At 42.3% G+C, this 13,690-nt stretch overlaps 1 protein-coding gene across 1 annotated transcript; it reads left to right on the forward strand.

Annotated features, from left to right (window-relative positions):
• Positions 1–7,655: 7,655 nt before the first annotated feature.
• On the forward strand, positions 7,656–13,416 carry LOC139421347 (cytohesin-2-like). Its single transcript, XM_071172136.1, has 12 exons — positions 7,656–7,834; positions 9,465–9,615; positions 10,061–10,127; positions 10,359–10,477; positions 10,568–10,648; positions 10,797–10,909; positions 10,986–11,134; positions 11,432–11,543; positions 12,616–12,692; positions 12,868–12,939; positions 13,026–13,180; positions 13,298–13,416. The coding sequence occupies exons 1-12, from the start codon at positions 7,768–7,770 to the stop codon at positions 13,383–13,385; spliced, it is 1,251 nt and encodes a 416-aa protein (XP_071028237.1). The 5' UTR covers positions 7,656–7,767; the 3' UTR covers positions 13,386–13,416.
• The last annotated feature ends 274 nt before the right edge of the window (positions 13,417–13,690 follow it).

Below are 13,690 nucleotides of genomic sequence, written 5' to 3' on the forward strand. Positions count from 1 at the left end.
CACTGAAATAAATATAAAGCTCATTGAGTCCTTTTACACGGGTATTCCACAACAGAAGGATAGACGGGACTGTTGAACATTAGCCATCATGGGTTATAGTGCATTTGCCTGTTTTTCTTAGCAAAAAGGGTGCATGATGATGATGCTAGATTATGAAGTTGCAACAGAGTGAACACGAGACTGTTGCTTGATCAAGTTTCATGTATGTTGTCACGGAATCCTCAAAGTCTCACAAAGACCCAGAATGCTGGTTGTTTTCAGCAAATCGTCACTAGTTCCACATGTGTAAACTGCCTTTTTACATACCTCTGTTGTAGTCCGTTTTAATTGATATAATTGTGAGTAGATTCTGAAGTGTTATGCAGCTGCAGAAAATCAACACTCGATTGTATTCTATCTCTTAGATAAAGATTGCTGTTGAAAGGAACAAGATGTACTTGTCTTGCTGGTGTTATTTACCACATGACAAGCAGATCGTTTCCATAGGAGACAGTTATAATCTTAAACAGACAACATAAACTCAGTAAATGATTGATTACCATCTTGAGGATTTAGCTAATCACAGATGAGGCTGTGCCTCTCAACTCAAATCATAGCTTACATTTCAGAAATTGATTTCTCAATGGGGTGTAGCCTATACAGTTGAAGTCGGAAGTTTACATACACTTAGGTTGGAGTCATTAAAATTAGTTTTTCAACCACTCCACAAATTTCTTGTTAACAAACTATAGTTTTCCAACAATTGTTTACAGACAGATTATTTCACTTATAATTCACTGTATCACAATTCCAGTGGGTCAGAAGTTTACATACACTAAGTTGACTGTACTGAAAATAATGTCATGGCTTTAGAAGCTTCTGATAGGCTAATTGACATAATTTGAGTCAAGTGGAAGTGTACCTTTGGATGTATTTCAAGGCCTACCTTCAAACTCAGTGCCTCTTTTCTTGACAGCATGGGAAAATCTAAAGAAATCAGCCAAGACCTCAGAAAGAAATTGTAGACCTCCACAAGTCTGATTCATCCTTGGGAGCAATTTCCAAATGCTTGAAGGTACCACGTTCATCTGTACAAACAATACTATGCAAGTATAAACACTATGGGACCACGCAGCAATCATACTGCTCAGGAAGGTGGGAAAAGTGCAAATCAATCCCAGAACAGAAGCAAAGGACCATGTGAAGATGCTGGAGGAAACCGGTACAAAAGTATCTATATCCACAGTAGAACGAGTCCTAAAAGGGGAGGTTTGGGATGCTTGCAAGCCGAAGAACACCATCCCAACCGTGAAGCATGGGGTGGCAGCATCATGTTGAGGGGGTGCTTTGCTGCAGGAGGGACAGGTGCACTTCACAAAATAGATGGCATCATGAGAATGGAAAATTATGTGGATATATTGAAGCAACAAATGGGGCTTCCAAGTGGACAATGACCCCAAGCATACAACAAAAGTTGTGGCAGCTCTGTCAGGAGGAATGGGCCAAAATTCACCCAACTTATTGTGGGAAGCTTGTGGAAGGCTATCCGAAACGTTTTGACCCAAGTTCCCAAATTTAAAGGCAATGCTACCAAATACTAATTGAGTGTATGTAAACTTCTGACCCATTGGGAATGTGATGAAAGAAATAAAAGCTGAAATAAATCATTCTCTCTACTATTTTTATGACATTTCACATTCTTAAAATAAAGTGGTGATCCTAACTGACCTAAAACCAGGGAATTTTTACTAGGATTCAATGTCAGGAATTGTGAAAAACTGAGTTTAAATGTATTTGGCTAAGGTGTATGTAAACTTCCGACTTCAACTGTACCTAGTATGTCTATGTTGAACGGGTGTTTTTGTTAACCTCAAAAACATGATTCTTATGTATTTGTGACTGGAACAAATTTAATATGTCTGGAATTTAATCTCATGAGCATGTATCAATCAGTTATGCCATGTTTGACTGCTTGGGGCTGTTTGGTCCACAGTACCCCTGCCGCTTGATATGGATTAGTCATGTCTGAGTAATTCAAGGCCTCTGTGTTCTCTTGTCTGCTAATTTTGGGCCCTGTTCAAATACTTCAGATGCAGCCTTTCCTTAATTTTTTTATTTAACCTTTACTCCTTCTTAGTAATCCCTGATATCACAAGACTTGATAGGTGAAGGCTATGTGATATAATCCTTGCTGATGCAGTGTCGCTAATCAGTTAGTTTATCAGTGATTACTTTAAGGAAAATATTTCATTTCAAACGGGGCCTTGGTCCCTAGACCAAAGCTGTCCATCCCTGGTCATGCAAAGTAAGTTGACAGGATATACACCATGCTTCCTTCTATGGCCTGAGGATAAAACATTTCACAAGACTGGATGGTGGTTATCGGGCTGGTGTCAGTGCATTATGACAAATAATTACAAAATATTCACTCTCAATTTTTAGAGACTCGCTGTGACAATTGAAACCTGCTGTACTGCTCAGTGTCTGTGACCAGCGTCCTACAACTGGGATTTCAGGAAAACTTTCAATAAATTCCCTGGTTAACTGAATTTTGCAACCCGAGGTGTGACCCCTTGCTAATGCCAGTAAGATGTATTGTCTATAGATGGATTGGCCTATAATAAACTTGTAATTATTACTAAAATGAAAATATATACATATAATGTACAGTTAGTTATATATAGTTATATATTGTTTTTAAAATGTTTTTTCCTTAAAATAATAAATGTATCTTGTAAACTTGTCTACCTCTACAAAATGTTATTTTCCTTGCATCGACCCCCCCCCCCCCCCCCACCCCTCAGGAGTACCCAACATGTTTTTATTGTTTATGGAAAGACTGCGTATCTGTTTAGTACACGTGGCATTGATTTGCTTTAACAGAGGAAAAATAACATCACCGACAACATTCTTAGCATATTTATCTGGAAGACCATTGTTTGAAATGTGACTTAATAACAAAGTCTAGCCCTAGTGCCTGTCCACTGATTTAATAAGTCTCAGTCCGCTGATAAACAAGGAAGCTGATGCCTCAGAACCTTTTCCTCCATCCCCCTCTCTCCCTCTCCTCTGACTAATCTACCCCTGCCACAGTGTCTTGTTATTGCCACCCCATGGCTCCTCCTCCTCTTCCAATGGCCTCCCTCCTTCCTCTCTTCTTTGAAGTAGGCTCTCCTTCCTTTTGATATCTGATCCCTGAACCAGCCAGAAACTCATATGTCTGTCTTTGTTGCATCTCATATATTGAAATGCTACCTTCCTTAGGTAATCACTGAATTGACAAGGTTGGATTGCAAACATGTGACAGGGAGGGAACCTTGCCTTCTCACAATACGATAATTTCTGGACCACCTGAAGAAAGGGAGGAGAAAGGATGCATTTTCCCTTCCTTGACACTCATCCATGGTGGTCTTTATAAAGACCAATGTCTCATCCTTTTGTGTTGGACATTTGTCAGGCAAAAACCTGGCATATGTTTTCCCTAGGTCCAAATTCTATTAGGAGTTATTTGACACTCCAGAGTACATTACATAATCATGTAGCTGCCCATGTGATCTACAGGTCTGCCCTGTGAGAGGTCACCTCTCCTGACCTTTTCTCAGTGATGATAAGGAAGTAAGTGCTGAACATTGTCACTCACCTAATCATTAAAGGCCGAGTGCAGTCAAAAGCTAGATTTTTCGGTGTTTTACATATATTTCCACGCTGAAGTTGGAATAATACTGTCAAAATTTGGATAATGCCCTTTTAGTGAAAGCTATTTGAAAATACTGCAAAACAATTCAGCCTGTTTTGGTGGGATGGAGCTTTGGCCTTTCCATGGTGACGTCACCATGTGGTAAATTAGTTAATAGACAAATCAAAATCGAACTTTATTTGTCACATGCACCGAATACAACAAGTGTAGACCTTACCGTGAAATTCTTACTTACAAGCCCTTAACCAACAGTGTAGTTCAAGAAAAAATTAAGAAAATATTTGCCAAATAAACTAAAGTAATAAAAAATAAAAAAAACACAAAATAACAACAGCGAGGCTATATACAGGGGGTACCGGTACCTAGTCTATGTGCGGGGGTACAGGTTAGTTGAGGTAATTTGTACATGTAGGGAGGGGTGAAGTGACTATGCATAGATAATAAACAGCGAGAAGCAACAGTGTACAAAACAATTGTAGGGTGTCAGAACTTTTTGAGGATCTGGGGACCCCATGCCAAACCTTTTCAGTCTCGTGAGAGGGAAAAGGTGTTGTCGTGCCCTCTTCACAACTGTCTTGGTGTGTTTGGACCATGATAGTTTGTTGGTGATGTGGACACCAAGGAACTTGAAACTCTCGACCCGCTCCACTACAGCTCCGTCGATGTTAATGGGGGCCTATTTGGCCCGCCTTTTCCTGTAGTCCACGATCATCTCCTTTGTCTTGCTCACATTGAGGGAGAGGTTGTGGTCCTGGCACCACTGCCAGGTCTCTGACCTCCTTATAGGCTGTCTCATCGTTGTCGGTGATCAGGCCTACCACTGTTGTGTCATCAGCAAACTTAATGATGGTGTTGGAGTCGTGCTTGGCCAAGCAGTCATGGGTGAACAGGGAGTACAGGAGGGGACTAAGTACACACCCCTGAGGGGCCCCAGTGTTGAGGATCAATGTGGCAGAGGGAGATGTTTAGTCCCAGGGTCCTTTGCTTAGTGATGAGCTTTGTGGGCACTATGGTGTTGAACACTGAGCTGTAGTCAATGAACAGCATTCTCAAATAGGTGTTCCTTTTGTCCAGGTGGGAAAGGGCATTGTGGAGTGCAATTGGGGCGGTATGCGAATTGGAGTAGGTCTTGGGTATCCGGGAGGATGCTGTTGATGTGAGCTATGACCAGCCTTTTAAAACACTTCATGGCTACTAATGTGGGTGCTATGGGGTGGTAATCATTTAGGCAGGTTACCTTCTCTTCCTGGGCACAGGGACTATGGTGGTCTGCTTGAAACATGTAGGTATTACAGACTCGGTCAGGGAGAGGTTGAAAATGTCAGTGAAGACACTTGCCAGTTGGTCTGCGCATGCTATGAGTACACGTCCTAGTAATTCGTCTGGCCCCGTGGCTTTGAGAATGTTGACCTGTTTAAAGGTCTTGCTCACATCGGCTATCGAGAGCGTTATCATACAGTCGTCCAGAACAGCTGGTGCTCTCGTGCTTGCTTCAGTGTTGCTTGCCTCGAAGTGAGCATAAAAGGCATTTAGCTCGTCTGGTAGTCTTGCGTCACTGGGCAGCTCGCGTCTGGGTTTACCTTTGTAGTCCGTAATATTTTTCAAGTCCTACCACATCCGATGAGCGGTGTAGTAGGCTTCAATCTTAACAAGAAAGATCAATAAGAAAGAGAGTTCCAAACTTTTTTGCCAATAACAGCAAGTTTTTTTTTTATTCTGCCCCACTCAGACCCCTCCCAGAAAGTCCAAGCCAAATTCTTGTTTGTGAAATGACTCTTTGCTAAAAAGTTATTTTAGTTTGTTTTCAATTAAAATGATCTAAAATAATCACAGTAAACCACTTAATATACTAATCTCAAATGTACAGTGCCTTGCGAAAGTATTCGGCCCCCTTGAACTTTGCGACCTTTTGCCACATTTCAGGCTTCAAACATAAAGATATAAAACTGTATTTTTTTGTGAAGAATCAACAACAAGTGGGACACAATCATGAAGTGGAACGACATTTATTGGATATTTCAAACTTTTTTAACAAATCAAAAACTGAAAAATTGGGCGTGCAAAATTATTCAGCCCCTTTACTTTCAGTGCAGCAAACTCTCTCCAGAAGTTCAGTGAGGATCTCTGAATGATCCAATGTTGACCTAAATGACTAATGATGATAAATACAATCCACCTGTGTGTAATCAAGTCTCCGTATAAATGCACCTGCACTGTGATAGTCTCAGAGGTCCGTTAAAAGCGCAGAGAGCATCATGAAGAACAAGGAACACACCAGGCAGGTCCGAGATACTGTTGTGAAGAAGTTTAAAGCCGGATTTGGATACAAAAAGATTTCCCAAGCTTTAAACATCCCAAGGAGCACTGTGCAAGCGATAATATTGAAATGGAAGGAGTATCAGACCACTGCAAATCTACCAAGACCTGGCCGTCCCTCTAAACTTTCAGCTCATACAAGGAGAAGACTGATCAGAGATGCAGCCAAGAGGCCCATGATCATTCTGGATGCAGAGATCTACAGCTGAGGTGGGAGACTCTGTCCATAGGACAACAATCAGTCGTATATTGCACAAATCTGGCCTTTATGGAAGAGTGGCAAGAAGAAAGCCATTTCTTAAAGATATCCATAAAAAGTGTCATTTAAAGTTTGCCACAAGCCACCTGGGAGACACACCAAACATGTGGAAGAAGGTGCTCTGGTCAGATGAAACCAAAATTGAACTTTTTGGCAACAATGCAAAACGTTATGTTTGGCGTAAAAGCAACACAGCTGAACACACCATCCCCACTGTCAAACATGGTGATGGCAGCATCATGGTTTGGGCCTGCTTTTCTTCAGCAGGGACAGGGAAGATGGTTAAAATTGATGGGAAGATGGATGGAGCCAAATACAGGACCATTCTGGAAGAAAACCTGATGGAGTCTGCAAAAGACCTGAGACTGGGACGGAGATTTGTCTTCCAACAAGACAATGATCCAAAACATAAAGCAAAATCTACAATGGAATGGTTCAAAAATAAACATATCCAGGTGTTAGAATGGCCAAGTCAAAGTCCAGACCTGAATCCAATTGAGAATCTGTGGAAAGAATTGAAAACTGCTGTTCACAAATGTTCTCCATCCAACCTCACTGAGCTCAAGCTGTTTTGCAAGGAGGAATGGGAAAAAATGTCAGTCTCTTGATGTGCAAAACTGATAGAGACATACCCCAAGCGACTTACAGCTGTAATCGCAGCAAAAGGTGGCGCTACAAATTATTAACTTAAGGGGGCTGAATAATTTTGCACGCCCAATTTTTCAGTTTTTGATTTGTTAAAAAAGTTTGAAATATCCAATAAATGTCGTTCCACTTCATGATTGTGTCCCACTTGTTGTTGATTCTTCACAAAAAAAATAGTTTTATATCTTTATGTTTGAAGCCTGAAATGTGGCAAAAGGTCGCAAAGTTCAAGGGGGCCGAATACTTTCGCAAGGCACTGTATATACTGTATTCTATTCTACTGTAATTTAGTCAATGCCACTCCAACATTGCTCGATCAAATATTTATATATTTCTTAATTTCATTATTTTACTTTAATGTTTGAGTGTATTGTTGTGAATTGTTAGATACTACTGCACTGTTGGAGATAGGAACACAAGCATTTCACTACACCCACAATAAAATCTGCTACAAATGTGTATGTGACCAATCAAATTTGATTTGATTTAAATTTGATATTGAGATAAAATCGGCTGCATGGAACCTTTAATAAGAAAACATGCAGTGGCCCCTTTTCCAGGCAGTTATTGGGAAAGAAACCAAGTTCTACTATATTGGCCAAACAACCTCAGATGTTTGTGTCACGGATGAAAATGCCTTGTTATCAGTGTCTTTGGTTGTGTGGCTTCTTTCTGGGTTCAAAAGTTCCTTACAAACATGGTCGAAAGTGAGGACGTGTTTATTTATAACAAAAAGTTAGCGTCACTTCCTGTACCACCACCTCCTTTGTCTGTGCCCCAGGTTTCGGTACGCAAGGCTGGTTATTTATTTATTTCCTTTTTATTTGGAGGATATATTTTCATATATATCCATTACTTTTTCATTTATTGAATGACAGTCGACTCTGAAATATTTATGCCTAAAAGCAAAGCGCCAAAAATGGATGACCTGGACTACAGTAAGTATCGCTACACTAACGCTTCGCTTATAATAACACACTCAGCTAGCCAGCTAGTTATAACAGCAGGTATTACACTACACAATTAGAGCACAGTTGTCACTAAACAATATTAACGTTGTATGCATTATAATATACTACATGGTTGTCATCTTTGTTTGTTATACAATGTTTCTCATACGAGAGTCCCATACAACCGCAGTCGACGTAAGCTAATAATACAGTACTGGCTAACGTTAGCTCGCTAGTTAGCAAGCTAGCTAACTCTTTTTAGGCTTACTTGGTAACTAGTTGTAGCTAACTACTTCTTGTAGTTTGACCACTCATCCAAATAGCTAGCTAACGTTATTCATTACAGTATTGGTTACTATTTCACGTTAAACCTACCCACTGTCCGTCAAGAATCAAAACATTGAATAACTTAGCTAGCTCGTTAGTTATTCACCTCATTCGGAGGGACGGGGTTGTTGACTTGCAGATGTCATTTAGCATCCTAAACACATTAACCTGATCGTGGCACTGTAGTGGCTGGTCACTGTACCGAGGTAGTATTGTGGTTTGCAGCGATACTGTCGCCTCTATTTTTGTAACTCCAGTCCAGGCTGGGGACCCAGGGGGCTGCACATCGTTGTTCCAGCACTAACACACCTGACCTTATACAACTAATTAGATAGTGGCTTGATAATTAGTCTAAACAGGTGTGTTAGTGAGTGCTGTGTTAGAAGAAAAAAAATATCCTCTCAGCGAAGAGGCTACAAAAATCAGTGCAGCACTGATAACACGCCGAATCCATTTAGTTACTTTAGTTGAAAACATCTGAGGCTTGACAGTAGCTAGAGAGAAGTGTCATTTGGAATGAATACGTTTTTTTACAAATTGTCCTGCATAGTTCACATATGCAGCGCCAACAGTAAACAACATTTTTTTTATGCAGATCTCTTATCTCTGTCCCCAACTAGTATTTGTCATGTCTAACCACTCCCGCTGTCACATTAGAGATTGTCAGGATTCCATGGAATGTTTCGGAGTGAAAGCCCTGAAGCCAGTTTTTCGTCTTATTTGATTTTAAACTTGTTTTTCCTCTTATCTACAGTACTTCTGTTCTGTGTGGATAGGCTACTTCTGTGCAAGACTAGTTGGTTTTCTGAGCTCTGTGAACTGTTCTTTATCAATGAATAGGCTGTAAGGTTGAGTGCTCCAGTATATCAAGGCTGCAATGAGACGCACGTCATCAACCGCCTAATTTTCCACACGTTTCCATTTGACTAGACAAGAAAAATTGAGGAATTAGGTACAGGTCAGTGAGTGGAGAAACAAGCAAGAATAGAGAGGGGAGAGACAGAGGAAATTGAACAATGGTTTGGAACATGGGATTGGATATGATTAGTTTTGTGTTTTGGAAAACACAGCTTTTACTCAAACTTCTTATTGTTTTCAGTAAGAAACTCCAAGCATCTTGGAAATGCACAGTAGCAAACAGACTTTGAATACTGTCATGTTTCAGGTCAATTTTAACTTGTTCCCTCTGTCCCCACCATTTTCCCATTGTCTCCCATTTCCATGCTCCCTTTTTTTCTATCCCCATCCATCTCTTTATTCTCTCACCCCTCTTCTCCCTCCTTCCCTACAGTCCCGGTAGACCTGAGTCCAGAGGAGCGCTCTGAGCTGGAGGACATCCGTCGGAGGAAGGGAGCTCTGCTGCAGGAGATCCAGAGGCTCAGAGACGAGCTCAGAGAGGCCATCATAGAGGTGGAAGGACTAGAGACCAGCACAGAGGGCAGGTGAGAAAAACACACAGATGGTCCCCTGAATATTTCAGTTCCATTATTCAGTGTGTAGCACAGTCCCTCTTCCCTGGTATATCTGAAGTTGAATTATAATGGGATGATTAGAGAGAGTCCATGTGACAGCCGTGTTTCCCAAAATAACTTCCTATGCATTCAGGTTACCTCTGCATTTACTCAATATTGCATCTATGGCAACTTCACTTTGAAGTTTATGTAAAAATATATAGCTTCCTATTGGCTTCTTCGACTATTCTCCTCTCCCCGGCAACTTCCCCGGGTCATAGCTGAAAATGAGATTGTGTTTTCAGTCAATATAGCATTTCTAAGAGCAATTTTAGTTTGTCTTCCCTGTCCTCTCCATTACCCTCTAACTGTATGTATAATTGATGGAGAGGTATTGTGTTGAATGAGATCCACTCCTTGTCTTCCCTCCCTGCAGTAAAACTCTACAGAAGAACAGGCATGTGGCCATGGGAAGGAAGAAGTTTAACATGGACCCCAAAAAGGTGAAAAGGGGACATGGAATGGATACATAAATCTGATCTTCACTCTATACCCAGCACCTCTCTTTTACTGTCTGTCTTCTCATCAATCTCTTGAGCGTTTACTCTCTTTTGATTGTAGTTACCCTCTCTGTGTGTGTGTGTGTGTGTGTGTGTGTGTGTGTGTGTGTGTGTGTGTGTGTGTGTGTGTGTGTGTGTGTGTGTGTGTGTGTGTGTGTGTGTGTGTGTGTGTAGGGTATTGTGTTCCTGGTGGAGAATGAGTTGCTCAGACACACTCAAGAGGATGTTGCCCAGTTCCTGTACAAAGGAGAGGGACTCAACAAGACTGCGATAGGAGACTACCTGGGAGAGAGGTAACCATTCCCTCTCTCTACCTTGCTATTGTCTTTGTTATTGTTGGGCTGAACAGCATCAGAAGTCTACGTTCCTCTTCTCTCCTGTAGGGAGGACTTTAATCTCAAGGTTCTGCAGGCGTTTGTTGACCTTCATGAGTTCACTGATCTCAACCTGGTCCAGGCTCTCAGGTAAGCTGGGGTGTCCTCTATGATAAGCTCTGACATTTAATAAAAAACAGTACATCAATTTCAAAGTCTAGAGGATAAAAACACTACATCAGCGTCTTTGTTACCATGGCAGCCAGTGCTCTCTCTGACCTTTGTGTGACCCCTGCAGGCAGTTCCTGTGGAGTTTCCGTCTGCCTGGCGAGGCTCAAAAGATTGACAGGATGATGGAGGCCTTTGCACAGAGATACTGTCACTGCAACCCTGGGGTCTTCCAGAGCACTGGTACACACACTTACCGTTGTTACAACACAGAGGTCTACTAGCCACTTCTCATCCTATGGTTCCGCTCTCTCCTCAGATACGTGCTATGTGCTGTCGTTTGCTATCATCATGCTGAACACCAGCCTCCACAACCCCAACGTGAGAGACAAGCCTGGATTGGACCGCTTCATCTCCATGAACAGAGGCATCAACGAGGGTGGAGACCTGCCAGAGGACCTGCTCAGAGTGAGTAAGGGAGGGGAACCTAGGAGCTATGGGGAGGGGCTAGGGGAGTTTCTGTGGAAGTGAGGTGTCGTTGACTGAGTGATTGTTCATCTTTTTTTCATCAGTTTGGAGGGGTTCAGAATGAAGCTCTAGTTCAGATAAAATATCAGTGTGTTATAGTGAATCTCCCTGCTGTTTGTCTCTCCTCAATGGAAAGGAAAGGGGGATACCTAATCAGTTGTACAACTGAATGCATTCAACTGAAATCTGTCTTTTGCATTTAACCCAACCCCTCTGGAACGTCTCTGTCTACCATAGAATCTTTATGACAGCATCAAGAACGAGCCCTTCAAGATCCCTGAGGATGATGGGAACGACCTGACACACACCTTCTTCAACCCTGACAGAGAGGGCTGGCTCCTCAAACTAGGTGAGTTGGCCGTGGCAACGCCGGGTGGTGGGAGCGGGTACTGCAGCTTCTCTCTGCCGATCACCTCAAGGTAGTTTCAAAACCAAATATGGATTATTTGGATGGCTTAAAAACATATTAACATTCTGTAATGTCTGTAACGGTCCTGATCAGCCCCAGGGTTTTTGGATAGTGAGCGTAAACTTGTGTGCTCTCTCTCCTAAGGCTTTGTGCTGTTATGTGCCTGCTTCCTTCTCTCTCAAGTTTACACTAAAGATAATGATACACCGCCAATGTTCTGAGGCAATATTGCCAGACTTGTTGTCCAGCAATGTTGCCTAAAACATTGTCCATGTATTATGATCTCAAGACTGCCATTGCATGATGGGTAAATAGACACAATTGTCCATACTGAGGGAGCTGCCCTTGATTCTCATATAAGATCAGTTTGTGTTTTCTCCGCTATGTTAAGATTAGGATTGGGGCACAGTAAACTGATCCTAGATATGTGTCTATGAGCGACTGCTACATGGAGCTTCCCTCAGTACCTCACCCTCTTGCATCATGGCAGTCTGAACCGTCTCCTCTTGCATGGTGGGGTCTGTGATCTGTTTGTCACTAATATCTCTGCCGTCTTCTCCCTCCCGACCCTTCTCTCCCTCCCTCCCCCAAAACCTCTGGTCCCTGTTGTCTCTGCTTCTCCCTGTGATTTCCACACTCTGCTGCTGCCGCTTGTTTCTCAGGAGGTATGTACTGGGAGAATGGGTCCATGAGAAACAATATCATTCTTATGGAACCAAAATGGCCAACCGGCATATAGAAGAAAAGTTATTGTCCACATATGCCTTTTGTCAGACATTAGACGTCACATATTACCGTGTGAGATGAATTGGCATGCAAAGGCATTGGACATGTAAGGCTAGACAAGCTGTCTGAATAACTGTAATATCCTGAAGGTGATGTGTAGTAATGGAGTATTTACTTCAGTATGTGGAGCAGTCAAGTGGAATGAGTTTCTCCAGTCCAGTTGGTATTCTGCTGACCTCCAGATACCACCCTGTCTCATGCCTCTATTGGTCTGTTCGTATTTCAGGAGGACGGGTGAAGACCTGGAAAAGAAGATGGTTCATTCTCACAGACAACTGCCTTTACTACTTTGAGTATACTACAGTAAGTCAACATTGTAGCTGCCAAAGTGCCACTGTAGAGCAATGTGATGGAAATGTAATCCATTACAGAGAGAGTAAAGAGCTATGTAACAGAGCTATGTAACAGAGCTATGTAACAGAACATTGTAACGTGGATCAGTGTTCTGTGCTACAGTGTGTATAATGTGTGTGTTCAGGATAAGGAGCCCAGAGGTATCATTCCCCTAGAGAACCTGAGTATCCGGGAGGTTGAAGACCCCAGGAAACCTGTGAGTTTGTTATCAATACATTTAGAATGTCAACATAGGACATGATCACTGCACCATTTCTCCTGACTCCCGCTCTTCCCTCCCAGAACTGCTTTGAGCTGTACATCCCCAACAACCGTGGTCAGCTGATCAAGGCCTGTAAGACGGAGGCAGACGGCAGAGTGGTGGAGGGGAACCACAACGTGTACCGCATCTCTGCCCCCACACCTGAGGAGAAAGACGAATGGATCCACCACATCAAGTACGTAGGGAGGGAGGCAGGCAGGCATGAAGGGAGAGTAGGGTGTATGGATGGATACATTTAGAAATGCATCAGACTAACATTCTTCTATTCTGTTTCTTCCATCTCTCTCTCCAGCTCTGCGGTCAGCGTGGACCCCTTCTATGAGATGCTGGCTGCCAGGAAGAAACGCATATCGTTAAAGAAGAATGAGGAACAACCGTAGAACATTCCCTTCTTCCTCTCTCCTCTTCATCTCTCATTCCAACATGGGACACAAGCCTTTCTTTCCTCCCTAGATTCATTCCATTCCTCACTTTTTTTCCCTCTTTCTTTGTGAGGAGGATTTGTTGCTATCCTGTTTAAGAGACTGGCCAGCACAAACAGGCAGTTCAGAAGTGAACTGTGAAATAAATATGTATTTTATTCAGGGTAGCAAGCAGGGCAACTGAACCTTCCATCACAAACAGGCTGCAACTCATCAGTCTGAAGTGACTTCCTCTCCACCTGTAACCGATCTAACATTGGGGC

Source organism: Oncorhynchus clarkii, chromosome 2 (assembly GCF_045791955.1).
Source record: "Oncorhynchus clarkii lewisi isolate Uvic-CL-2024 chromosome 2, UVic_Ocla_1.0, whole genome shotgun sequence".
Taxonomy (NCBI): Eukaryota; Metazoa; Chordata; class Actinopteri; order Salmoniformes; family Salmonidae; genus Oncorhynchus; species Oncorhynchus clarkii.

What these genes read in the sequence shown, in the direction of transcription:
- LOC139421347 (XM_071172136.1), top strand. Translation starts at nt 7,768, where the DNA reads ATGACAGTCGACTCTGAAATATTTATGCCTAAAAGCAAAGCGCCAAAA. An exon ending in AACCTGGTCCAGGCTCTCAG is followed by an intron (nt 10,649 to 10,796) that starts GTAAGCTGGGGT and finishes TGACCCCTGCAG; the next exon opens with GCAGTTCCTGTGGAGTTTCC. An exon ending in TGGGGTCTTCCAGAGCACTG is followed by an intron (nt 10,910 to 10,985) that starts GTACACACACTT and finishes CTCTCTCCTCAG; the next exon opens with ATACGTGCTATGTGCTGTCG.